General features: G+C 44.0%; 1 protein-coding gene across 2 annotated transcripts in view; it reads left to right on the top strand.

Annotated features, from left to right (window-relative positions):
- Positions 1-72: 72 nt before the first annotated feature.
- LOC311103706 (vesicle-fusing ATPase-like) overlaps positions 73-27814 on the top strand; it is a gene marked incomplete at both ends in the record, with an annotated part of 29145 nt that continues 1403 nt past the window's right edge. The window contains 20 exons of one of the 2 annotated variants that reach the window (XM_084145319.1): positions 73-228; positions 9004-9089; positions 12394-12493; positions 12713-12752; positions 12986-13152; positions 13650-13757; positions 14072-14147; positions 21871-22026; positions 22287-22486; positions 22659-22824; positions 23117-23191; positions 23343-23530; positions 23742-23837; positions 24035-24191; positions 24370-24503; positions 24909-24975; positions 25221-25300; positions 25466-25600; positions 25758-25871; positions 26103-26158. In XM_084145319.1, coding sequence (XP_084001445.1) covers positions 217-228; positions 9004-9089; positions 12394-12493; positions 12713-12752; positions 12986-13152; positions 13650-13757; positions 14072-14147; positions 21871-22026; positions 22287-22486; positions 22659-22824; positions 23117-23191; positions 23343-23530; positions 23742-23837; positions 24035-24191; positions 24370-24503; positions 24909-24975; positions 25221-25300; positions 25466-25600; positions 25758-25871; positions 26103-26158 — 2213 coding nt within the window. Of the gene's footprint in view, positions 229-9003; positions 9090-12393; positions 12494-12712; positions 12753-12985; positions 13153-13649; positions 13758-14071; positions 14148-21870; positions 22027-22286; positions 22487-22658; positions 22825-23116; positions 23192-23342; positions 23531-23741; positions 23838-24034; positions 24192-24369; positions 24504-24908; positions 24976-25220; positions 25301-25465; positions 25601-25757; positions 25872-26102; positions 26163-27814 lie in introns of those variants that run through there. The other variant, XM_084145320.1, reaches the window with a different exon arrangement.

The following is a 27814-nucleotide window of genomic DNA, read 5'->3' as shown; positions in this document are numbered from 1 at the left end:
CGTGCAACGTGAGGGACTGATATTTTGCTAGGGCTAACTCTGAATTCGGCCAATCAAAATCGAATGCGTTGCACTCGTCAGTCGTGCTGTGTGTGTAGCGTTGGTTCCTCCTGCGTAGCTAGGTAGGTAGGATACAGTCCATCTGCTGTCAATGCTGCCGACTGCCGTATGAATTACCATTCAGAGCTGCACCTCTGAACATCACCAAACGCGAAGATGGCGGCCCGGGTAAGATATTTTCTCGTTTGTTCAATATCTCCTTGTCAACATCAACATTTTCTTTCGTTGTAAATAGGATACAATACCGAGTGCGACGTATGGCTTCCAGGTACGCGAAGGAAGGGGCTTGCCAGCCTTCAAATGGCAAGAAATGTCGGCTCTGCTCTGCTATTTCAATGCAGAATGTTTTTTACGCCCTGGCATTCAATTTGATAGGCACCCGCCCAATCTGGTTTTTGACAGGTCGCAGAAATAATTGACCTGTCTTGTATAATCAGCCTACAGTCAGCGCTAGGAAACTACAGACCTCTACAGCTAGCCACTGCATAAACTGAGTGCGTCGGTTGAAGCTAATCCTGGATTTTACATGCCCTTCAGCCGACGGAATGCTTAAAAGGGCTATTGAAACCTTTTATAGGATATCTGTGCAAAAAGTGCTTGTAATAATTTGTGAAAAGCAGTGCTCGCAAGCTTCCTTGTACATAGCACGACCTCGACGTCGCGGGTGTATTTTATTAGGCTATATAGCCTATGGCAGTCCGGAATATAATCTATGCTTTCTTGTATTGGAAAGCTATTTTTGCGCTATCTAGATCATGGATGGACAACACGCTTTTGTATGCCCGCGGATCAATTTCCAAAAACTAAAAAATATTAATGTTTTTTGGGGAACTCAGTTAGGGTCAATTTACTGTTGAGAGTTAGAATGTTGGAATAAACAAGGTGCAATTTCGAAATTTTGGTTGTGGATCATCAGTTTTCTCTTGTTAGGCCTATGTCAGTCACTGACATTCACTTAATTAGCCCGTGTCAGCTTGCATTTTTTTATTGGTAAGTCATTTTTTTATTAGTCTAGCCAGCTCTCTAAACTTGTAATCATGGTCGAATTACCGACCTGGGCACCCCATCGATTTTGTTAGTCACTCTCACTCAGATATCATATAAAAAAACTGCAAACATTTCTCTCCACCCTATGGCACAATGTGTAGAATTGCACGAAATTACCTGTAAAACTGCTAATTTATCTTGCGGGAAATTAACTCTAAAACGGCAGACAAAATGTCACTTACGGCCACCAAAAGGCAAGGGCTCTGACTGTATGTGTGGGTAGCAAACCCGCACGCCACTGCGGCCTACATGATGAGTTCAGAGTTTTTTGTGGCCTCCAACCCCATCCCTAATCTAGACAAAGCAGTGCATGACAAGCAACTTCCTGTTGCCGATAGAGATGCATTCCAGCCAGGCAGCCACAACCTATAGCAGGGGTAAGCAACCCTGTTCCTGGAGTGCCGCAGGTACTGCAGGATTTTGTCCCAACTAGACACCACACTGAGCTACTTAGCTAATTGATCTGTTCAGTGATTGCCTAAATTCAACACACCGGGTCCAGGTTGGTTAACTCCAAAACATGAAGTGACTGCGGCACTCCAGGAACAGGGTGGCCTACCCCTGACTTATACGCTACACTCAACTTGAACAGACAACACCTTGCTGCTGCATTACGTAGGTTAGCTATGCCCTGCCTGGCCTGCTGATAGGGACTGGTGTCACTGTGCTGCCAAATTCTTATTGGAAATATCTTATATCACTGGAGTTTTATCACAGGATGGAGCACCATTTAGAGCTGGTCAACTGTCAAGTTATCCACCACACCTTGGCCCATCCCTAATGCTGATTGAAGCTCTTCTCCTGTCTCTCCCAGTTTAAAACCATTATATGTTGTGGAGATCTAAGCTTGCCCATTGAATTTACATAGCTCAAGGCAAAATGGTAATATAGGTGGGGCATAATAGCATGAGATTTTAAAATCTAGGCCTATTCCATTGGTTGACGTTGTTGCCCGCCTGCATTATTCAAACTTGTATCCAGAAGACACCATTGACAATACACCGCTGTGGTTTGAGAATAATAAGGAATATTTTCACCTCTAGTATAATGGCCCCAATGAAATTACAAGACAGTACTGAAAATGCAATCTTTACACTATGAAAAATAACAGCAATGTCATTCTTTAAGATAGTATTCTACTCCTTCTTGCCGTTAAGTGTCAAGGCAATGATTAGCTTTTGTACATCAGTGTACTGGATCCAACAGTTCGTTTCAGTCGACAGACTTGTTTATTTATTATCATTCCAGTTGACATACTTGGATTAAAGGCATTGAGACGCGTTTCAATCTTTGCCTTAGCGAGAGGGAGAATGTGCATCCCTGTACCGAGCCAAGGCATCCGATGACACATTTTCACTTGGTCACACGGCATGAGTCAACTGTGTCCACTGGCATTGGTCTCCCTCCTTCCCTCGCCCTTGCAGAGTGCACTGCACATTGTTGCTGGGCCTAGAGTGTCAGAGCTGACATGGATGGTATCACAGACTGACAGCACACAGCGGACATCTTACAACAGAGGGAAATGGCCTACATGAATACCCCTTACTAAATTCTCGTACTAAGAGGAAAACATAGGAAAGGACGTGGATTCACAATGAACAGTAGACCTAGGGAATGTAAACAGTGGATGGTCGTCGGAGAATGACCTTCGTTTGTGTATGTGTGGTCATCCATGGCCTTGTAGTAAGGTCTAAATGGCCAGGGGTTTAGGAGAATCTACATCCTATGCTGACATCAGATCCTCTTTATTCATAGGCCCGCTCCCATCTTAGTATTTTAATTGGAGAGTTAATATATTATGTAACGTTTATGTAACGTGCAACAATGTAAATATACAAACACAACAGTGCACCGGGAAGATTACTGAACAAAATCTGTGTTCTGTGCAAGATGGGACGGAATGGGGTAGGTTTTCAACAGGACAAGAATCAGGATCTAAGATCAGAGCGAGAGTGTGACAGGATACGAGGAAAAGACAGACTGAATTAGATAGCAGTCTCCCTCCTGTGAAACTCTACACATCCTCTACAACCGATAACCACCCCAAACTTCCACTACCACAAACTGCAACTTAACTACTAGTAGTAAACTAAACTACTATACCTAATATACTTTTTTGGGCCGCCCTTAGAGTTGTTTATTAACCATTATTTTACCAGCTATATATTTGTACACCAATAAGTTGCAGGGTAGAGGAGAAGAGAAGAATGTGCCTATTTGGTATAACAAAATTAGTAGCTCACGATATGTTATTTAAAAAAAATAGTATCTCTAACCCTGGGTTAGATACATGTCCATTACATGAAATCCAAATAAAAATCCATTTAAATTACAGGTTGTAATGCAACAAAATAGGAAAAACACCAAGGGGGATGAATACTTTTGCAAGGCACTGTATATCCATATATCTCTCTATATATATATGTTACGTGCCTGTATACACATATAAATGTGTAGGAGTGTACAGTGTGTGTGTGTGGGTGGGTGTCTGTGTAATCTGTAATCCCTGTCTTGGTGTAGGGCCTTCATCTGTGTGAGCTGCAGCTATCTATATATAGAGAGAGTGCTACTCTATGTGCTGTGGGGGCATTGCTGTGGAACAGGCTTGAACAGTTCAAACACTCTTTCCATCAGACACACAATTCATCTGATAGTTGAATGTCATTATGTTTAGACTGCACAAAACAAGAAGCCCTCATAGTTGAGTTTAGTTATTCTCTCGGATTCTGAATAGGGTGATGACCAGGGTGTTTTCTCTAGGACAAGAGCGACCTTCAAATGTGTCCTCTTGCCCTGCTGTGATGCGTTCACTCACTAAGCAGTGATGCGTTCCTCTATCTCTGCTGGAGGCGTCAGACAGAGAGCATGCAGCAGAATCAGCCAATGCGGACAAAGCAAAATATAACTCATGTGAGTTTAATTATATTGTAATGGAAGCAGAAGGCATAGACATCCTTGGTATCCACATTAGCCAGATATATTGAGAAAAGCTTGAAGCTTCATTGCCGGCTGGACGTGTGTTAGGTACTCACCTGGTCTCATCAGCTCCTTATTTAGTTCAGTTCATTCTGTTTGTGCCTTGTGAGGTATTGTTCGTTTTGACTCTACTAAGCCTTTTCCTAGCTCGTTTGTGAGAACCAGTCAGCCTTCAGTCCTAGTTTTGTTTCTCCTGCCTGTTTGCCTACCTGTGTATGACCATTGCCTGCCTGTGACCACGATTCCTGCCTTATGCGAAGGCGAAATGAACACCTGCCGCGCTCTGCGCGTGAATCTACATCTTTTTCTCCCTGAGGATTCATTACAGCTACAGTATTCATTACAGCTACACAGAAGAAATACAAGCACATTACCTTTTGCACATTACCTTTTGGAATCTTCCTCTACAAAACATACCATACCCTGCAGGGCTATAACAGTGCAGTCGCAGAGTAGTCAAAGTGATGTGTCTGGATGGTCTCTCCCTGCCATCAAATCTCTCTAACTTTGATGTAATTACTTTCCAGTAGGGGAAGACAGCCAAGAACTAGCTTAAAGTGATTTATCTGAATAGGAAAAGGAATTGGCTTTCAAACCTAGAATATTAGCTCAATCATGTCTTCAGCTGCTTCTGAATTCATAACACATATCCCTGTGCTGACTCTAAATGCCCTTCAAAATCTGACCTATGGCTTTCTTGTTGACTCGCTTACAATGGTTTCAAGTGAAGATTGGTGTTGGGAGAACTGATCCCAAGTCAGTTTGAAATAGATTGTGGATGCACTTTTTCTGGTGCCTATAATGAAAATAACTGATTAGTAGACATAGTATGGTGGTAAGATTGTCAAACTACCATGGAAAAAGTAATGCCTCATTTGAATTGATTGCATAAATATTGTGGTTTTGTAAACATGTCCCTTTGACTGATGAAATATAGGCCCATAGGCATATAATTTATATTCAAATACACTGAGTTTACCAAACATTAGGAACACCTTCCTAAGATTGCGTTGCACCCCAGCTTTTGCCCTCAGAACTGCCTCAATTCGTTGGGGCATGGACTCTACAAGGTGTCGAAAGCGTTCCACAGGTATGCTGGCCCATGTTGACTCCAATGCTTCCCACAGTTGTCAAGTTGGCTGGATGTCTTTTGGGTGGTGGACCATTCTTGATACACACAGGGAACTGTTGAGCGTGACAAACCCAGCAGCGTCACAGTTCTTGACACAAACTGGAGCGCCTGGCACTTACTACCATACACCGTTCAAAGGCACTTCAATCTTTTGTCTTGCCCATTCACCCTATGAATGGCACACATACACAATCCATGTCTCAATTGTCTCAAGGCTTCTTTAACCTGTCTCCTCCCCTTCATCTACACTGATTTGAAGTGGATTTAACAAGTGACATCAATAAGGAATCCTAAGTTTCACCTGGTCAGTCTATGTCATGGAAAGAGCAGGTGTACTTAATGTTTTGTATACTCAGTTTAATTATGTTTCTACTGCATACATAGGCCAACCTGATGCACTAGCTGGCTAGAGGCTGAGTTGAATGGCTACTCCTACTAGCCGCATCTATACATATTGATCTCCAGCACATACAGCTCAATGGATATCTCCCCCAGGACTCCAGCTGATACAATATTGAAAAGGGATTCCTGAAATAAGGCAGGAGAAAAAGCCTGGAGTGTTCTGTCCTACGAGACTGCAGGGCTGGGTGGGGCATCAAGATTTAGGATTGTGTGTGTGTGTGTGTGTGTGTGTGTGTGTGTGTGTGTGTGTGTGTGTGTTTATACCGCAATCATAAGACGGATCACTGAACACCCTCTATTCTTAGTCCTGAATGCAGCATACCACCACCAACGAGCCATTTGTAATATAGGTTTACTGAATACAATCTAGAGGGTTTGTGGGGCGTGTTGATCCATCAAAGGCTGTGCATAGCTCACTAAGATTTGACTACTTTGATTTGAAATGGTGTCTCATTAAATGCATTGAGTTCTGCTATGAATGAAGGTATTTATGTGAAGGGTTTTATTCTTTGTACATTTTCAAAACCATGTAATGTCTTGCTTGTTTGTGCATGCTACAGCTCCTATTACCATTTTAATCAGCCATACATGACAGTAACCCTGGGGTTCCATCCATTCATCACAAAAGATCACCAAAAATACAAAAGATTTCTGCTCTCATGAAAATTCATATTAGTTCTCACATTAAGACAATGTTTTCTGTTTACAATGTGAAGAATGAATCTCTTCCTTATGTAAGATCTACATAAGACTGTAAAACATATATGGCTGACAAATGACATTACTACCAGATTTGGGGTATACTTTATAGTAGGCGCTTAGCATGCTAAAAACTCACATTTCAAAAACAAGACTCTAGCCACAGACCAATTTATTTGGGCAGTGTAAATTCACTGACGTCAAAATGTGCCCATGTTTTGGTGCAGTTCAGGATGAGAACAAAAGTAAAGTGAAATGATAAGAAAGACCCCAACTCTGCCCCTCTCTGCATGCGCTTGCCACTTGCCACTGTCAAAGTGGTATTCCTTCGATTGTGAATCAATGCACCCAATGCTGCTTCAGCTCTCTGACAGACAGTGGTCCTGGCTGTCTCAATTCTCTGTCTTATGTCCTCCTCTTCCCCTCCCTCTTTGCTTGCGTACGTTGGCCCCCAGGTCGTAATATTTTTCAAGGTATGTATGTAAGTCATTTCCTCATGTATGAACTCCCACGCCACCCGCTAAACGTCTAATAGCTTAATTGGACAGTCAGTCGGCTTTACTGAAAGTAGCTTTATCCGCCTCGTCCACTCCCAAGGTCTTACGAAAGCTTCCCCCCTGCTGCCACTGCCGCTGCTCGCACCCTTGGTAGTGACTGTCTCGGGAAACAATATACATATGACACACATATCATCTGCCATTGCAAATCCATTGACTGAGTTGCAATGCAGAGGGGAGGACATTTGATTGAGTGCACAAAATTAATTAGCATCCTTTACTCCTCCGCTACAGTTTCACTAAGAATGCTTAGACCTACTCTTGGACCGGGGTTAAACAGAAAAGCTTCAGCCTATTTATTTTTCTTCTGGCTGAGCGAGCTCTGGGGGTAGACTAGACTGCATGTGATGATTTTTTTAATGGGGCAGGGCAGTGTGCCAGCACTGCAGTGCAATACGCACCTCTCTATTAATTGCCACAACCCAAGCATTCCCCTTGCACCCAAACATTACGACTCCCAAAACCCGCTGCCCTTGCTCACCGCTCCCCAGCCGCCACCGCTTAAATGTCAGACAAGCAAGCGTACATGGCAGGCCTGTGTCTAACTATGAGTGAGCAAAATCAAAGATAGCTATGGCATGCATATCTTCACAGGGTACGTTCACAACAACGTTAAGGATTGTATAAAATCAAACTGAAATGAATGACGATTCGTCTCCTTATGTTATTAATTAAATATTAAGGGTCTAATTTTCAGAAATTGTGTGAGGCCCTCAAGACCCAGACTATACCTTATGACACCCAGATGAAGATGCAACCTATTTAGACCCAGACCAAACCAGTTGTCATTTTAGGCCCACTTGGCTCTGACATTAGGGAAGTAAGGCAGCGAGTGTTGGACTTGCTTGTTATTTCACTCATACATGGCCATATAACTGACAAGATGGTATTCAAAGATGCATCTTGACAACATGAGTTGAAAATCTACAAAGACCATGGTCTCATCATAGACCATCAGCCCAGACCCAGACTTCTGGCATTGTGGCCCAGACCAAGACTGTTTTTAAATGGTCTAGACTAGTCTTGAGATTGAGAACCCAAGATCAACTCTCTAAAGCTGGAATGAATATTGCATCATCATCAAGATCTCTTTCTGTCTTGATCTGAAATGTGTGGTCATGACAACCTTTTTGTAACATGGCCTTCTGTGGGATCTTTAATTGGAACCACGTCCTTGCTTTTTCCCATCTTTTCTCTTTTACTGAAACTGTTTCGAGGTTTGTCTTGTGTACCAAAGGGAAGAATCTGTACTGTATAGTGTCCTTGGTATATTATGACAGTTCACAGGCGGTCTGGAAGCCATGCTCTTAGCAGCAAACAAAGGTGACGAGATTCAGTGCCCTGAGAATCTCTTCATCTTTTCACTCTGGAACCTTTTCACTCAGTGAATTGTGTGAACGGAGCTATGTAAGAGAATGTCGATGCAGTTAATCCGTGCAATAATCTGACATAAGAATGTAGAAACTTGTCAACAAGAATTGTGTTTAGATAAGTTACCGCAACTAAGAAAGAAGTGTTCTTTGTTTTGTTTTTATATATTGTGTTTTGAATTTGTCTTTGGTTTCATTGTATTTTGTATGTCATTCATTAATTCATAGTCTTGTAACGACTGGAATAGATCCTATCAAATAAAGAAATAAACTAACTAGCTAGCAAGCTGTATCTGCTGTCTGTTGCTGCTCTCTGGCATTGTCTGTTTCAAGGCTGGTTTATATTCATTTTGTGATATTGGACAAACATTGCTGTTGCCTATGAGTTGAAATATGTTGAATTTGCAGAGAAACTAAACACGATAAATGTTCCACCCAAAGAAATGCTGTGACGGATCTACAGTATACTGTTGCATTGCTACAAAGTTTTATGGTTCGTTATATACCCTCACACCATAGTGTGAACTACCAGAATTTAACTGGATGTTTCTTAATGATTCCTGATGAAAGTCAAGAGGCCATTATGGGTGTGTCTCCTGGTTGTTTCTTAGCTTCAGTCTCAACAAGGAAACCCAAGTTCCTTGATGATGCTATTAAATGTAAAATTAGTTTTCCTTTGGAAATGCTGCGTCACTACTCAACTACTAGAGTAATATCTCCCCTTCAACTTATTCTCTCTCTCTCTCTCTCTCCACTGCAGACGATGCAAGCGGCGCGATGCCCGACAGATGACCTATCGTTGACAAACTGTGCTGTGGTGAGCGAAAAGGATCTGCAGTCTGGACAGTGAGTAATCACCCTATACAGTATAGCCCTCTGTAGTCTGGAAAACCACACTGTCTACATCAGGGTTCCCCACTTCAGCTCGAAGTGATTTTAAGTTTGGAAATCTGTTCCCAAGTATTCCCACGCATAATAGAGAGACACGTGATTGTATACAAATGTAAGCAACTGTATTATATCTGTTTGGGCTTCTTGCGGTCAATTTGCAGTCTACAAATTGTTATGTTCCGGCCCCCCAACAATCTGCTCAAGAAAAAATTGGCCCGCGGCTGAATCTAGTTGATGATCCCTGGTCTACGTGTTTCAACTCTGGTGCTGTAGTCTGGTGTAGCATTTAACACTTGGGACATGGGCCTCCAGAGTGGCGCAGCAGTCTAAGGCACTGCATTGGTGTGCTTTAGGCGTCACTACAGACCCGGGTTCGATCCCAGGCTGTGTCACAGCCGGCCGTGACCGGTAGACCCATGAGGTGGCGCACAATTGGCCCAGTGTCGTCCGGGTTAGTGGAGGGTTTGGCCGGCCGGGATTTCCTTGTCCCATCGTGCTCTAGCAACTCCTTGTGGTGGGCCGGGCGCCTGCAAGCTGACTTCGGTCGCCAGCTGGACGGTGTTTCCTCTGACACATTGGTGCGGCTGGCTTCCGAGTTAAGCAAGCAGTGTGGCTTGGCAGGGTCGTGTTTCAGAGGACGCATGGCTCTCGACCTTCGCCTCTCCCGAGTCCGTAGGGGAGTTGCAGCAATGGGACAAGACTGTAACTACTTAGGCAACATTAGCCACACCTACAGTGCCTTGCAAAAGTATTCATTCCCCTTGGCGTTTTCCTATTTTGTTGCATTACAACCTGTAATTTAAATGGATTTTTATTTGGATTTCATGTAATGGACATACACAAAATAGTCCAAATTGGTGAAGTGAAATGAAAATAATTCTAACAAATAAATAACGGAAAAGTGGTGCGTGCATATGTATTCACCCACTTTGCTATGAAGCCCCTAAATAAGATCTGGTGCAACCAATTACCTTCAGAAGTCACATAATTAGTTAAATAAAGTCCACCTGTGTGCAATCTAAGTGTCACATGATCTCAGTATATATACACCTGTTCTGAAAGGCCCCAGTGTCTGAAACACCACTAAGCAAGGGGCACCACCAAGCAAGCGGCATCATGAAGACCAAGGAGCTCTCCAAACAGGTCAGGGACAAAGTTGTGGAGAAGTACAGATCAGGGTTGGGTTATAAAAAAAATATCTGAAACTTTGAACATCCCACGGAGCACCATTAAATCCGTTATTAAAAAATGGAAAGAATATGGCACCACAACAAACCTGCCAAGAGAGGGCCGCCCACCAAAACTCACGGACCAGGCAAGGAGGGCAATAATCAGAGAGGCAACAAAGAGACCAAAGATAACCCTGAAGGAGCTGCAAAGCTCCACAGCGGAGATTGGAGTATCTGTCCATAGGACCACTTTAAGCCGTACACTCCACAGAGCTGGGCTTTATGGAAGAGTGGGCAGAAAAAAGCCATTGCTTAAAGAGAAAAATAAGCAAACACATTTGGTTTTCGCCAAAAGGCATGTGGGAGACTCCCCAAACATATGGAAGAAGGTACTCTGGTCAGATTAGACTAAAATTGAGCTTTTTGGCCATCGAGGAAAACGCTATGTCTGGCGCAAACCCAACACCTCTCATCACCCCGAGAACACCATCCCCAGAGTGAAGCATGGTGGTGGCAGTATCATGCTGTGGGGATGTTTTTCATCGGCAGGGACTGGGAAACTGGTCAGAATTCAAAGAATGATGGATGGTGCTAAATACAGGGAAATTCTTGAGGGAAACCTGTTTCAGTCTTCCAGAGATTTGAGACTGGGACGGAGGTTCACCTTCCAGCAGGACAATGACCCTAAACATACTGCTAAAGCAACACTTGAGTGGTTGAATGGCCTAGTCAAAGCCCAGACCTCAATCCAATTGAGAATATGTGGTATGACTTAAAGATTGCTGTACACCAGTGGAACCCATCCAACTTGAAAGAGCTGGGGGGGGGGGGGGTTTGCACAATAAACAAATATTTTGCATCTTCAAAGTGGGAGGCATGTTGTGTAAATCAAATGAAAATCCATTTTAATTCCAGGTTGTCAGGCAACAAAATAGGAAAAATGCCAAGGGGGGTGAATACTTTCGCAAGCCACTGTATCTGCTCCCTGGACCACACCTAAAGTAAAAATAAATCTAAGGAGAACACTGAAATAAATGCTAAGGCACAATTTTAAACATTTTGAAACAACACTTGATCTCCTTTGATATTTTTTTTCTTCATTTTTATTGGCGGTACAGTGGGAATGTTGATAGTGTGACAGTATAGAGAAGCAAAAAAAGAGTGGCCAAGACTGTGCTCAAACATGGCTCGTACATACAATACTGTAGGGCATGTGAGGTCCTGAGTGTTCTTTTTAAAACCTTTTTAAAAAACTTTTACCCCTTTTTCGTGATATCCAATTGGTAACAATAGGAGAAACACTGTTCACATCGACTCTGTAAGGGCATTTACAAATAAGCCATTGAAAAAAGATCACAGGTACTAGCATTGAACCTTGCGTTACTACACACTACATTCAACTATTTGTTGAATAATACAATTGCAATTTTTTACTGTCTTTTAGAGATAAATAGGAATCAATAAATGGTTGATTTCAGTAGCAGCTTTTCCCACCTGATCTCTCTTTATATATTTTCTGCTCATTGTTAGGGACCACACATCTCTTGCTAATTTGAGATTAGTCCACCAGCAATGGAATCCTCTTGGTTGTCAAAGGGGGAAGGGTGGGAACATGTTGTTGATTTGGGCCTATAGCCCTGCCACCTACCCTCTCCTCTATTCCTGGAAAATGTTGGATTAATTTCTTTCCTCAATGGCTGTTCTACCCACAATTCAATTCTCTTTTCAAATATAAGTATGTTGCTTAGAGCACTCACCGGTGCTATAATCACTTCGTTACAGTAGGGTTTCGACTGAGATTGGCATCTCCTCGGTTTCCTCTCTGCAGAACTAGTACACAGCTATCTAAATATGTGCATTCATTTTTTTTAATTGTCATATAATCAGTGCCACATTTTTGCTGTGAAGTAATGTATTTTTCTGATTTCATACTACAAACTATACTCTATAATCATCATTCAAAAAAATTATTAGCAGAATAGTTGTTATGTGAAAAAGAAAACAGTTGTAAATATGATATTCTGTTGAGGTCATTTTGCCTGTGTATATGGAACAGATGTCCATGAGTTTCTCAAATCCTCTCTCTACAGACATGTCACTGTGAAGACTACGCCAACTCACAAGTTTGTGTTCACCACAAAAACCCACCACGCCATAGTCCCTGGCACTATCGCTTTCAGTCTGCCACAGGTAAAAAACACACCTACTCCAGATCTTTATATTGTACTGAATCTGCAATGTTTTATAAAGATAAAGTACACCTATTTATAATCTAAATGAATTTCTCCAAAACAAATATATTTAAAAAACACTACAATTCTAATATTTTAAGCATACTGTACATGCCCCTCTTCCCTCAGCTTCCCTGTCATTCTTGGCTTACTTATCTCTCTTCTTTCTTTCTCTCAGAGGAAATGGGCCGGTCTGTCCATTGGACAGGAGGTGGAAGGTAATTCACTCCATTTCATTAATGAGTCTGAGGAAAATAAAACTATGACCAAAGATACTGCCTCGTTTACACTGCACCCTGCACAGTCCCTAATATACTGTACCTTCACATCTTGACCACAACCAATAGCTCACTTTAACATACCTATTTAATTTTTGACAGTACAGTATTTCTGACAGTACAAATTATACAGTACTAGATAAATATCTGACATGAGTCCTCTCCCCTCATAGTGGCCAACTACAACTTTGACAAGTCCCAGCAGTGTATCGGTGCCATGACTATAGAGATTGACTTCCTCCAGAAGAAGAGCACGGACACCAGCCCCTACGACTCAGACAAGATGGCCAGCGAGTTCATCCAGCAGTTCAACAACCAGGGCTTCTCTGTCACCCAGCAGGTCATTCAGAACAACAAACACTACAGCCGGTCACAACTCTTCACACTTTTCCTGCACACTTCCCTTCCCTGGAGTTACAAGGAAAAAGACTGGTGGTTTACATCAATCAAATTATTTTAGATGTGGGTAGGAGTGCGCACTTGGGAGAATTGGGATGCAACTTAACACATCCTTCCTCTCTCCTCTCATCCTCTCTCTCCTCATCCTCTCTCTCCTCATCCTCTCTCTCCTCATCCTCTCTCTCCTCATCCTCTCTCTCCTCATCCTCTCTCTCCTCATCCTCTCTCCTCTCATCCTCTCTCTCCTCATCCTCTCTCTCCTCATCCTCTCTCTCCTCATCCTCTCTCTCCTCATCCTCTCTCCTCTCATCCTCTCTCTCCTCATCCTCTCTCCTCTCATCCTCTCTCTCCTCATCCTCTCTCCTCTCATCCTCTCTCCTCTCATCCTCTCTCTCCTCTCTTCTATCATCCTTCCTGTCCTCCTCCCTTCCTCCCCAGTTGGTGTTCAGTTTCTGCGACAAGCTCTTTGGGCTGGTGATCAAAGACATCGAGGCCATGGACGCCAGCATCCTCAAGGGGGAGCCAGCATCTGGCAAGAAGCAGAAGGTACCCAGAGTTACATTAACCTACTGCTGTAACAACTCAGCCCTTTATGATATGGGCCCTAGTTGGAATTACCCCCCTTCCTTGAAGTAATCCATGATTAGAAATGACTGGACAGGTGAACGCCAAGTGGTGGAGCCCTTGCTTTCACCTGCCCCTTCATTTAGAACGAGGCCTCTATTTGACGAGGGAATGCGCTGCTAGGGTGCTGGTCGAAGTCCAAAGGGCACTCTGCAGAATTGTAAGAGTTGATTTGAAACAGTTATTTGTAATAACCAGTAGTTGGTAATAATTCCAATAAATCCTGTTTCCCTTAGATTGACATTGGCCTGCTGGTGGGGAACAGCCAGGTGGTTTTCGAGAAAGCAGAGAGCTCCTCCCTCACATTAGTTGGTAAGTCACAGAGGAGTTCATACAGAATACAGGTAGATTATATAGGAGCTATATCTAACTATTGCACAAGATGGTACCAGAACAGGCACATCTTTCTGCACAGTTTATATTCAAACATACAGTGCACTCAGAAAGTATTCAGACCCCTTCTCTTTTTCCACATTTTGTTACTTTACAGCCTTATTCTAAAATGGACACCATTTTCCCCCCAAATCAATCTACACACAATACCCCATAATGATAAAGCGAAAACAGGTTTTTAGAAATTTTTCACATTTATAAAAAAATAAAAACTGAAATACCTTATTTACATAAGTATTCAGACCCTTTGCTATAAGACTTGAAAATTGAGCTCAGGTGCATCCTGTTTCCATTGATCATCCTTGAGATGGTTCTAAAACTTGATTGGAGTCCACCTGTGGTAAATTCAATTGATTGGACATGATTTGGAAGGCACACACCTGTCTATATAAGGTCCCACAGTTGACAGTGCATGTCAGAGCAAAAACCAAGCCATGAGGTCAAAGGAATTGTCCGTAGAGCTCGGAGACAGGATTGTGTCGAGGCACAGAGCTGGGGAAGGGTACCAAAAAATGTCTGCAGCATTGAAGGTCCCCAAGAACACCGTGGCCTCCGTCATTCTTAAATGGAAGAAGTTTGGAACCACCAAGACTCTTCCTAGAGCTGGCCTCCCGGCCAAACTGAGCAATTGGGGGAGAAGGGCCTTGGTCAGGGAGGTGACAAAGAACCCGATGGTCTCTCTGACAGATGGGAGAACAATTGGAGATTTTTGGTTCCAACCGCTGTGTCTTTGGTGTGGGGGTGCTTTGCTGGTGACACTTTCTGTGATTTATTTAGAATTCAAGGCACACTTAACCAGCATTGCTACCACAGCATTCTACATCGATATGCCATCCCATCTGGTTTGCGCTTAGTGGGACTATCATTTGTTTTTCAACAGGACAATGACCCAACACACCTCTAGGCTGTGTAAGGGCTATTTTACCAAGAAGGAGAGTGATGGAGTGCTGCATCAGATCACCTGGCCTCCACAATCCCCCGACCTCAACCCAACTGAGATGGTTTGGGATGAGTCGGACCGCAGAGTGAAGGAAAAGCAGCCAACAAGTGCTCAGCATATGTGGGAACTCCTTCAAGACTGTTGGAAAAGCATTCCAGGTGAAGCTGGTTGAGAGAATGCCAAGAGCGTGCAAAGCTGTCATCAAGGCAAATGGTGGCTATTTGAAGAATATGTTGTATAACACTTTTTTGGTTACTACATGATTCCATATGTGTTATTTCAGAGTTTTGATGTCTACAATGTAGAAAATAGTAAAAAGAAAGAAAAACCCTTGAATGAGTAGGTGTTCTAAAACTTTTGACCAGTAGTGTATAGGCAGAAACTTAAAACAGGAAGCTCCCGTGGTAAGGACTGTTCATCATTGGTCTGACCAATCGTAATCTATGCTTCAAGATTGTTTTGATCACACGGACTGTGAGATGTTCTGGGTCTCCTCTGAGAATAGTATCGACGTTAACACAGACTCAGTGACGGGGTTCATCAGCAAGTGCAATTGAGGATGTTGTTCCCACTGTGACGATTAGAACTTATCCAAAAACTGTGGACAGAAGGCAATATTCTTGCAAAACTGAAAGCGTGAACCACCGCATTTAACCATGGCAAGGAGACTGGGAACATGGACGTGTACAAACAGACCAACTATGACCTCCGTAAGGCAATCAAAGAGGCAAAATAACAGCACAGGGACAAAGTGGAGTCGTAATTCAACGGCTCAGACACGAGACAAATGTGTCAGGGACTCCAGACAATCACAGATTATAAAGGGAAAGCCAGCCAGGTTGCGGACACCGACGCCTCGCTCCCCGGACGAGCTAAACACCTTCTTCGCCCATTTAGAGGAAAGCAACATCGAGCTGCCGATGTGGGCCCCTCTGTACCCAAGAAAGCGAAGGTAACTGAACTAAATGACTAAATGACTTTGAGAGGCTAGTTAAGGACCATATCACCGCCACCCTACCCAACACCCTAGTCACTATAATTCGCATATCGCCGCAACAGATCGACGGACAACCAATCGCCATTGCACTGCACACTGCCCTATCCCACCTGGACCTATGTAAAGAATGCTGTTCATCAACTACAACTCAGCCTTCAACACCATAGTGCCCTCCAAGCTCATCACTAAGCTCAGGGCCCTGGTTCTCCCTGTGCAACTGGGTCCTGGACTTCCTGAAGGGGCCGACCCTAAGTGGTGAAGGTAGGCAACAACACCTCTGTCACGCTGATCCTCAACACGGGGTCGCCACAGACGTGCGTGGTCAGCCCCTCCTGTACTCTCTGTTCACCCATTACTGCGTGGCCATGCACGTCTCCAACTCAATCATCAAGTTTGCTGAAGACACAACATTGGTAGGCCTGATTACCAACAACGATGAGACAGCCTACAGGGAGTAGGTGAGCGCCGTGGCGTAGTGGTGCCAGGAAAATAACCTCTCCCTCAATGTCAACAAAATGAAGGAGCTGATCGTGGATTACAGGAGACAGCAGAGCGTGGTGATGAAGTTGCAACAGCGCCTCTTCAACCTCAGGAGGCTGAATACATTTGGCTTGGCCCCTAAGACCCTCACGAATTTCTACAGATGTACCATTGAGAGCATCCTGTCAGGCTGTATCACCGCCTGGTAGGGCAATTGCACCGTCCGCAACCGCAGGAATCTCCAGGGGGTATTGCGGTCAGCCCAACGCATCACCCAGGGCACACTGCCTGCCTTCCAGGACATCTACAGCACCCGGTGTCACAGGAAGGCCCCAGCCACTCTAGCCACGTCCTATTCACCCCGCTACCATCTAGAAGGCGGAGACAGTACAGGTGCATCAAATCTGGGACTGAGAGACTGAGAAACAGCTCATATCTCTAGGCCATCAGACTGTTAAACAGTCACCACTAGCCTTAGTCACTGTTCTAGCCGACTACCACCCGATACCCTCCTCTACACCTTAGAGACTGCTGTCCTATGTACATACAGTAGATAGTCATTAAACACTGGTCACTTTAATAATGTTTACATACTGTTTTACCCACTTTATATGTATATACTGTCTATTTTGTCTTTACACACCATATATATATATACACAGTACCAGTCAAAAGTTTGGACACACCTACTCATTCAAGGGTTTTTCTTTATTTTTACTATTTTCTACATTGTAGAATAATAGTGAAGACATCAAAACTATGAAATACAGTGGCTTGCGAAAGTATTCACCCCCCTTGGCATTTTTCCTATTTTGTTCCCTTACAACCTGGAATTAAAAGGAATTTTGGGGGGTTTGTATCATTTGATTTACACAACATGCCTACCACTTTGAAGATGCAAAATATGTTTTTTTGTGTGAAACAAACAAGAAATAAGACAAAAACACAGAGAACTTGAGCGTGCATAACTATTCACCCCCCCCAAAGTCAATACTTTGTAGAGCCACCTTTTGCAGCAATTACAGCTGCAAGTCTCTTGGGGTATGTCTCTATAAGCTTGGCACATCTAGCCACTGGGATTTTTGCCCATTCTTCAAGGCAAAACTGCTCCAGCTCCCTCAAGTTGGATGGGTTCCACTGGTGTACAGCAATCTTTAAGTCATACCACAGATTCTCAATTGGATTGAGGTCTGGGCTTTGACTAGGCTATTCAAGACATTTTAATGTTTCCCCTTAAACCACTCAAGTGTTGCTTTAGTAGTATGCTTAGGGTCATTGTCCTGCTGAAAGGTGAACCTCTGTCCCAGTCTCAAATCTCTGGAAGACTGAAACAGGTTTCCCTCAAGAATTTCCCTGAATTTAGCGCCATCCATCAATCCTTCAATTCTGACCAGTTTCGCAGTTCCTGCCGATGAAAATCATCTCCACAGCATGATGCTGCCACCACCATGCTTCACTGTGGGGATGGTGTTCTCGGGGTGATGAGAGGTGTTGGCTTTGCGCCAGACATAGCATTTTCCTTGATGGCCAAAAAGCTAAATTTTATTCTCATCTGTCCAGAGTACCTTCTTCCATATGTTTGGGGAGTCTCCCACAAGCCTTTTGGCGAACACCAAACATGTTTTCTTTTTTTTTTCTTTAAGCAATGGCTTTTTTCTGGCCACTTAAAGCCCAGCTCTGGGGAGTGTACGGCTTAAAGTGGTCCTATGGACGGATACTAAAATCTCCGCTGTAGAGCTTTGCAGCTCCTTCAGGGTTATCTTTGGTCTCTTTGTTGCCTCTCTGATTAATGCCCTCCTTGCCTGGTCTGTGGGTTTTGGTGGGCGGCCCTCTCTTGGCAGGTTTGTTGTGGTGCCATATTCTTTCAATTTTTTAATAATGGATTTAATGGTGCTCCGTGGGATGTTCAAAGTTTCGGATATTTTTTTATAACCCAACCCTGATCTGTACTTCTCCACAACTTTGTCCCTGACCTGTTTGGAGAGCTCCTTGGTCTTCATGGTGCCGCTTGTTTGGTGGTGCCCCTTGCTTAGTGGTGTTGCAGACTCTGGGGCCTTTTCAGAACAGGTGTATATATACTGAGATCATGTTACACTTAGATTGCACACAGGTGGACTTTATATAACTAATTATGTGACTTCTGAAGGTAATTGATTGCACCAGATCTATTTAGGGGCTTCATAGCAAAGGGGGTGAATAAATATGCACGCACCACTTTTCCGTTATTTATTTTTTAGAATTTTATGAAACAAGTCATTTTTTTCATTTCACTTCGCCAATTTGGACTATTTTGTGTATGTCCATTACATGACATCCAAATAAAAATCAATTTAAATTACAGTTTGTAATGAAACAACATAGTAATAGTAAAAATGCCAAGGGGGATGAATACTTTTGCATGGCACTGTAACACATATGGAATCATGTAGTAACCAAACAAATATTTTATATTTGAGATTCTTCAAATAGCCACCATTTGCCTTGATGACAGCTTTGCACACGCTTGGCATTCTCTCAACCAGCTTCATGAGGTAGTCACCTGGAATGCATTTAAATTAACAGGTGTGCCTTCTTAAACGTTAATTTGTGGAATTTATTTCCTTCTTAATGTGTTTGAGCCATACTCCCTCTCCCTCTCTGGCGTTCGAGGTCACCAATCCTGGGATTCATCATTACGCGCACCTGCATGTCATCATCAGGCACACCTGGACTCAATCACCTTCCTGATTACCTCCCCTATATATGTCACTCCCTTTGGTTATTTCCCTAGGCGTTATTGATTCTGTTCCTGTGTTTCATGTTTGTACGCTACTCGTGTTTCTTGTTTTGTTCCATGTATTATTTATTATTAAATTCACTCCCTGTACTTGCTTTCCGACTCCCAGCGTACATGTTACAGAATAACGCCTCACCAAAGGGAAGCATCAGGGAGTGTTTTTTTGTTAGGTGACGTCGGGTCCAGGTGCCGCTACCGGAGCAACCGGGGTTGCCTCAGGTGGCTCGTCAGGCTTCCATGCCTCAGCCGGCACGTCAGGTTCACAAGACCTGGTTGGCCCGTCAAGCGTCCGTTGCCGAATCTACCGAGGATGCCTCAGCTAGCTCGTTAGGCTTCCATGCCTCAGCTGGCTCACCAGGTTTACAAGACTCGGTAGGCTCTGCAGGCTCCCAAGCCTCAGCCGGCTCGTCAGGTTCCCATGCCTCAGCTGGATCGTCAGGTTCCCATGCCTCAGCTGGCTCGACAGGTTCCCATGTCTCAGCTGGCTCTACAGGCTCCGCAGCAGAAGCGACTGGGTCCCGGGTCTCAGGAGAAGCAACTGTTCCGTCCCTGGTCCTCGGGACCGTCCCTCTGGTCGGCGTCGTCATGCGGCTGGAGCCGCGCATCAGGAGGGGAGTACTGTCACGTGTACTCTCTCTCCGGCGTTCAAGGTCACCGGTCCTGGGATTTATCATTACGCGCACCTGCACGTCATCATCAGGCATACCTGGACTCAATCACCTTTCTGATTACCTCCCCTATATGTGTCGCTCCCTTTGGTTACTTCCCCATGCGTTGTTGACTCTATGTTTGTGTTTCATGTCTGTACGCTACTTGTGTTTCTTGTTTTGTTCGATGTATTATTTATCATTAAATTCACTCCCTGTACTTGCTTCCCGATTCCCAGCGTACAAATTACAGTTGTGTTGTGACAAGGTAGGGGGGATATACAGAAGATTGCCCTATTTGGTAAAAGACCAAGTCCATATTATGGCAAGAACAGCCCAAATAAGCAAAGAGAATCGACAGTCCATCATTACTTTAAGAATGAAGGTCAGTCAATATGGAAAATTTCAAGAACTTTGAAAGTTTCTTCAAGTGCAGTTGCAAAAACCATCAAGCGCTATGATGAAACTGGCTCTCATGAGGACCGCCACAGGAATGGAAGACCCAGAGTTACCTCTGCTGCAGAGGATAAGTTCATTAGAGTTACCAGCCTCAGAAATTGTAGCCCAAATAAATTATTCACAGAGTTCAAGTAACAGACACATCTCAACATCAACTGTTCAGAGGGGACTGTGTGAATCAGGCCTTCATGGTCAAATTGCTGCAAAGAAACCACTACTAAAGGACACCAATAAGAAGAGACCGGCTTGGGCCAAGAAACACGAGCAATGGACATTAGACCGAATTGGAGATTGTTGGTTCCAGCCGCCGTGTCTTTGTGAGATGCGGTGTGGGTGAACGGATGATCTCCGCATGTATATTTCCTACCGTAAAGCATAGAGGAGGAGGTGTTATGGTGTGGGGGTGCTTTGCTGGTGACACTTTCTGTGATTTATTTAGAATTCAAGGCACACTTAACCAGCATGGCTACCACAGCATTCTACAGCGATACGCCATCCCATCTGGTTTGGGCTTAGTGGGACTATCATTTGTTTTTCAACAGGACAATGACCCAACACACCTCCAGGCGGTGTAAGGGCTATTTGACCAAGAAGGAGAGTGATGGAGTGCTGCATCAGATGACCTGGCCTCCACAATACCCAGACCTCAACCAAATTGAGATGGTTTGGGATGAGTCAGACCACAGAGTGAAGGAAAAGCAGCCAACAAGTGCTCAGCATATGTGGGAACTCCTTCAAGACTGTTGGAAAAGCATTCCAGGTGAAGCTGGTTGAGAGAATGCCAAGAGTGTGCAAAGCTGTCATCAAGGCAAAGGGTGGCTAATTGAAGAATCTCAAATCTCAAATATATTATGATTTGTTTAACACTTTTTTGTTTACTACATGATTCCATATGTGTTATTTCATAGTTTTGATGTCTTCACTATTATTCTACAATGTAAAAAATAGTAAAAATACAGAAAAACCCTTGAATGAGTAGGTGTGTCCAAGCTTTTGACTGGTACTGTGTATATATATATTCTGACATTGCTCGTTCTGATATTTCTTAATTTCTTTATTTTTCTGGATTATGTGTGTTGTTGTTTTAGGTTTTCATTGTCATTGCTAGGTATTACTGCACTGTTGGAGCTATAAACACAAGCATTTACCTGCACCTGCTGTAACATCTGCAAATCTGTGTACGTGACCAATAAACCTTGATTAGATTTTTGATTTAGATTTGTCAAAATAAACCAAATATACCAAGATTGATCAAATCCTGCAACCATGGGAAAATAACCATTCTTTATCCATTGTTACACTTTTCATTGTAAAGTTGTATTTGATTCCTCTCTGCCCACTAGGCAAGGCCAAGACCAAAGAGCAGCGTCAGTCCATCATCAACCCGGACTGGAACTTTGAGCGCATGGGCATTGGTGGTCTGGACAAGGAGTTCTCCGACATCTTCCGCCGAGCCTTCGCCTCTCGTGTCTTCCCTCCTGACATCGTGGAACAGATGGGTAAGGCACCCAACTCCTTAGTCTTAGTCAGATCATGCAGTACTACCTACAGTTGAGGACACAAAAAAGTAAGGTCGAGCCATGGTATTGGCAGAACAATTGTCGCAATGCATGTGCAACATCGTGCCTCGGTGCCTCCTAGCGATAATTTGTCACAAACTAAATTGTCTGTGTACACAACTGGAGTATGCTGTGCTTTCAAAGATTCAGAGATTGAGAAGCGTTGGTCTATAGACATTCGTTGTTCCATTGCCCCCCAGGTTGTAAGCACGTGAAGGGAATCCTTCTCTTCGGGCCTCCTGGTTGTGGTAAGACTCTGATGGCCAGGCAGATTGGCAAGATGCTCAACTCCCGCGAGCCCAAGATCGTCAACGGCCCTGAGATCCTCAACAAGTTTGTGGGAGAGTCTGAGGCCAACATCCGCAAGCTCTTCGCAGACGCAGAAGAGGAGCAGAAGAGGGTGAGTACCAGCCGCCATCTTGTTTTTGATGACCACAAGTAATTAATCTAACAAAAAAATCCATCCACGATGAGAAAATCACAAACAAATGTTATACGTACATGCATGACTGACTGTCTCTCTCTCTTTCTCTTCATCCACTCTTCCTACTCTCCCCTCTCTTCTCTCCTAGCTGGGTGCTAACAGTGGTCTGCACATAATCATTTTTGATGAGCTGGATGCCATCTGTAAGCAGAGAGGTACTGGGCAAGGCAGTACAGGAGTCCACGACACGGTGGTCAACCAGCTGCTGTCCAAGATAGATGGAGTAGAGCAGCTCAACAACATCCTGGTCATAGGTAGGTAGTGGTACGCTGTCGTATAACATACTGGTCATAGGTAGGTAGTGGTACGCTGTCGTATAACATACTGGTCATAGATAGGTAGTGGTATGCTGTCCTATAAAAGTATACCTGTTATAGTTGTTGAACTTTGCTGAACATCTAGGTGTCAGTTTGTCTAAATGTAATTTGAGGTATAGATACCAATCTTACCTTAAGCCTCACATAGCAACAGAGATGAATACATGACTCTGGTCTAACTACAAACTCCATCTTTATATCCCCCCCTCTCTCTTTCTCTTTCCCACAGGGATGACCAACAGGCCTGACCTGATAGATGATGCTCTGATGAGGCCTGGCAGGTTTGAGGTCAAGATGGAGATCGGTAAGAACCACACATCTCTCTGTGCCTTCCCCTTTATCTCATGGGTTGTTCCTTTTCGTATGTTTCTCCACCCTTTATTGTATTATTGTAGGGACCTCTCTCCCTCCCTTTATTTATTTATTTTCTCCCTCCCTCCCTCCCTCCCTCTCAGGTCTTCCGGATGAGAAAGGGCGTGTTCAGATTCTCAACATTCACACTAATAAGATGCGTGACTTTGGCCTGCTGGCTCCTGATGTGGACGTGAAAGAGCTGGCTGCCGGGACCAAGAACTACAGTGGTGCTGAACTGGAGGGGCTGGTCAGAGCTGCCCAATCAACAGCCATGAATCGCCACATTAAGGTTCGAGTCCAACCCATCAACAAACATGATCATCCACGATATGGTTAGACTATCCAATTGACAGCTTTGAACACCCATGACATGGTTAGACTCCACCCCTTAGCAATGTGCTTTTAGAGGCTTTTAGTCATATCTGCCATAACTCTGTCCTTTGTTACGTCTACTGTATATCACAGTCAGATCAGACTGAAATGTCTTTCTGCGTGTCCAGGCCACAGCCACAGTGGAGGTGGACACAGAGAGAGCCGAGAAGCTGCAGGTCACCAGAAGCGACTTCTTGGGCTCCCTGAACAACGACATTAAACCAGTAAGTGTCCCTCTACTATATGTGTATTTACGAAGGATAGTACACAAAGTGAATAGGGTGTCATTTGAGATTGACCCTTAGACTATCATTCCAATCCTAAAGAATTCTTCCCCCTCCTCTTTCTCCTCCCCTCCTTCTTCTTCCTCCTCCTAACCCTTCCACCCCATCTCCTCATCCTCCCCCTCTTCCTCCCCCAGGCATTTGGTTCCAACCAGGAGGACTACGCCAGCTACATCATGAACGGCATCATCAAGTGGGGCGACCCTGTGACCCGTGTACTGGATGACGGGGAGCTGCTGGTGCAGCAGACCAAGAACAGCGACCGCACACCGCTGGTGGCCGTGCTACTGGAGGGTAGACCACACACACACACACACACACGTGTGAGCGAACACACATACACACACGCAAGTGAGCGTAGGCACATGCAGGTGGAGCTCACACACTTAAGCGCACACACAGAGTTGAAAAACAGCCCCCCCCCCCCCCTCTCTCTCTCTAACAGTCTTTATTTGTCCATCTGTCCTCTTAGGACCCCCTCACAGTGGAAAGACGGCCCTGGCTGCCCAAATCTCGGAGAGCTCAGAGTTCCCCTTCATCAAGATCTGTTCCCCGGACAAGATGATTGGGTTCTCCGAAAACTCCAAGTGCCTGGCTATCAAGAAGGTGGGTGTGAAGCCAGGCACCATGAAAGAAAGATAGATACCTGCACACTGTTGAATGCTCCTGCAGTTTTATTAAGTTGTATTAAGTGTTTCGACCCCAATGTCTTTGTAAGACTGGCACCATGCCCATAGAAATAGATGGCCACTGTGCCAGAATCTGGTCGAATGGTAGACTAGTTGTAGCACTGCTGACTCTGGACCACGCATTGCCCCATAGAGTTGGGGGTTGGATCCCTGGGTCCACCGCTCTCTTTACTAGCTACTTCTCTCCCCCCTTTTCCTATCTGACGTATCGATAACAACTAAGAGCAGAAGAAAGAGATTATTACCAATACTTACTGTATGGTATTATTATACAGTATTTTTGTGTTATTTAACTCTGTATCCCCTGCCTTCCTTCCCTCAGATCTTCGAGGATGCCTACAAGTCTCAGTTGAGCTGTGTGGTGGTGGATGACATTGAGCGTCTCCTAGGTGATTATTTACCTCCTCATTCCTCTGAAACCTCATTCTCCTTTTAGTCTAGTGGACCTCCTAATTCCGTCGCTAGTGGAGCAACAAACTCGTATCTCTTTTTAACTTTCCAATGACGCTGCAGATAAACAAAGCACTGTATTTTAAAGCCAAGACCCGGTCTTCAAACCTAAAGGAATCAGCAGCAACACTAGTGGGTCCTGTCTGAAGTACTGTTCTGATTTCTTTGTGCTCCACTCCTTTAGACTATGTTCCCATTGGACCTCGCTTCTCCAACATGGTTCTCCAGGCCCTGCTGGTGCTGCTGAAGAAGACTCCTCCTAAAGTGAGTGTTCAGTGTTCATTACAGCATTGGCATGGTTGCATTGCTTAATGTAGGTGTTGCGTTATATGAATGGGTTTATTTACACCAGTCTGTGTGTGTGTATGCGCGTTTGTGTGCACGCATGTGCGTGTGTGTAACTCTGCCTGTGCTTTACTCTGCCTACAGGGCCGTAAGCTGCTGATTATCGGAACCACCAGCCGTAAGGAGGTGCTGCAGGAGATGGAGATGCTGGACGCCTTCAGTACCACCATCCACGTCCCCAACATCTCTACTGGAGAACACCTGGTGGAAGCCCTAGAGGTACACACCACACACACAGTCACACGAACGAACAAGCAAACACACACACACACACACACACACAAAATATAAATATCGATGAAGGTTTGTAGTAGTTAATGCTACTGTCTTGTCTTGTGTGCCATTTGTTTACTCATTGACATTGTATCCATTCCAGCTACTGGGAAGCTTCACGGATGCAGAGCGGGTCACCATCGGCCAGCACGTCAAAGGAAAGAGGGTCTGGATTGGCATCAAGAAGCTCCTAATGCTCATTGAAATGTCTCTGCAGGTCAGTGGCAATCAGCACTCCTCCTCCTCATCATCGTTCAGCTGCAGAACAGTGGACCACAAGCGTCATCCAGTAGCTATGGTCACTAGAAAGGTCTCATGCCTCAAGAAGTGGTGCAAACGGTTTTAGAATGCCACATATTTGCACTGTCAATGTGTCTTCTTTTTCTTCTTCTTTTTCTTCTGTAATGCACTGGGGTTCATCTTTGGTTTCCTGCTTCCTGATCTCCAGATGGATGTGGAATACAGAGTCACTAAGTTCCTGCAGCTTCTCAGAGACGAGGGGGCGTGAGTACTCCCCAACCCCTCCCCCTTTCCAACCCCACGCAATCACCTTCACCCTGCCTGCATGCGACTCAATCACAGCCACCCAATCACCTCCTTTCTTTTGACTTTATAACCCTGCCTTCCTCTCCTGCATATCCATTACTCCATTTCTATCTCTGTGAATATTACAACAAGGATACACAACAACAGGCACATATTTAAGGCTAAAGTAAAAAAAACATGATTTACTATATTACTAGTAGTATAACTAGTATAGTAGAAATACTAGTATATCAGTATTGCTTATTTCACTGACACACTGACACAAATGGGATCTTATGAACATGAAACACTGTATCACGCTTGTTTATGTTCTTGAAGAGGGCTATGAATAAAGTTGTCATCCTATCACTTTACTTGCCCACTGACTGCCAATGCAGTCAGAGTATCAGTCGTTGACCGGTGTGATCTCATTTTGTCATCACCAGGTTGGATGACGCCAACCACATCCGAATTTAAGCTGTCGCTGAGGGTAAGGGCATCAGTAGAAGCTACGAGGCTAGCTACGAGGCTAGCTACGAGGCTAGCTACGAGGCTAGCTACGAGGCTAGCTACCCAGACATTTAACTAGCTTCCCTAACTGCCTCTTCTAGCTTTAGGGAATAGCTTCCCTCATTCAGCTTCATTACAATGATACCAATGTTTTAGAGCTCTAGAAGGACCTGCTAGCACTTCTGAGATTGTTCCTGTATCTATTTACCTTTACGAGAAATACCCTCTGGCCAACTTGTGCTATGAGCGACCAGATTCTACATTACAATGATCACACAATTACATTTCAAGCATATGCAGTTGCAGTCAAATATATCAGCTTATGGAAACTGATTTAACACTTGTCATTAAAGAAGCTATTGTTTAGGTATACTGACATCAGCTGTCAAGACATTTTATAACATCTCATGTCATTATAATGACCGCGTTATGAGGTTGTTATTAAAGATTTATATGCATGACATACATGCCACTCCTGTGCCTCAATCATGTCTATGTAATAAAAACATTACATAAGACAACCTTATGATCATTCCCATCCTATGTCATGACCTACCATGACATATTGTTCATAATGTCAATTTGAGGCTGATATGAACCTACTGTGATAGTCTCTGACAATGGACACCACTTATTCTATATCAGGGGTGCATAGACTCAGTCCTCAAGCCCATTGAACTACAGACTGGCTTCTACCTGGGAAACCAGGTGAATGCACTCTCTCCACCCAATCGGTGACATCAAGTGTCAGGGAGAAACAAAAGCAGCAAGACTGCAGAACTTTAGGGTCCTAGATTGCTGTTTTTTTGTCTCGTAAGTTTCTCCTTACGAGTAGTTCTGAAGCCAGATTTGATGAAAGCTAGCCGACAAGATGAAGAAGTATTTTCTTTTCTTTTGAATAGACATTCTACGCAATTACTTTATATTTGAAAGGTCATTAAAAGTGCTAAAATTACTGTTAAAAGATATGGTTCACCATTATGGTTCTCTTCTTGTTTTATAGCATATTCAATCCTGTTCAACATTTGTTTCATGCAAGACTCATTCCTACCTTTTGTTGTTGTTTGAGTACATGCTGTAGTCGGATGTGGTTTACGATACGTCATGTGTTTAAGGTTGGGGACA

This window comes from Coregonus lavaretus (genome assembly GCF_964263955.1).
Source record: "Coregonus lavaretus genome assembly, chromosome: 28".
Lineage (NCBI taxonomy): Eukaryota > Metazoa > Chordata > Actinopteri > Salmoniformes > Salmonidae > Coregonus > Coregonus lavaretus.
Note: the sequence above shows the minus strand (reverse complement) of the source record. Positions and strands in the feature narration are given on the sequence as shown.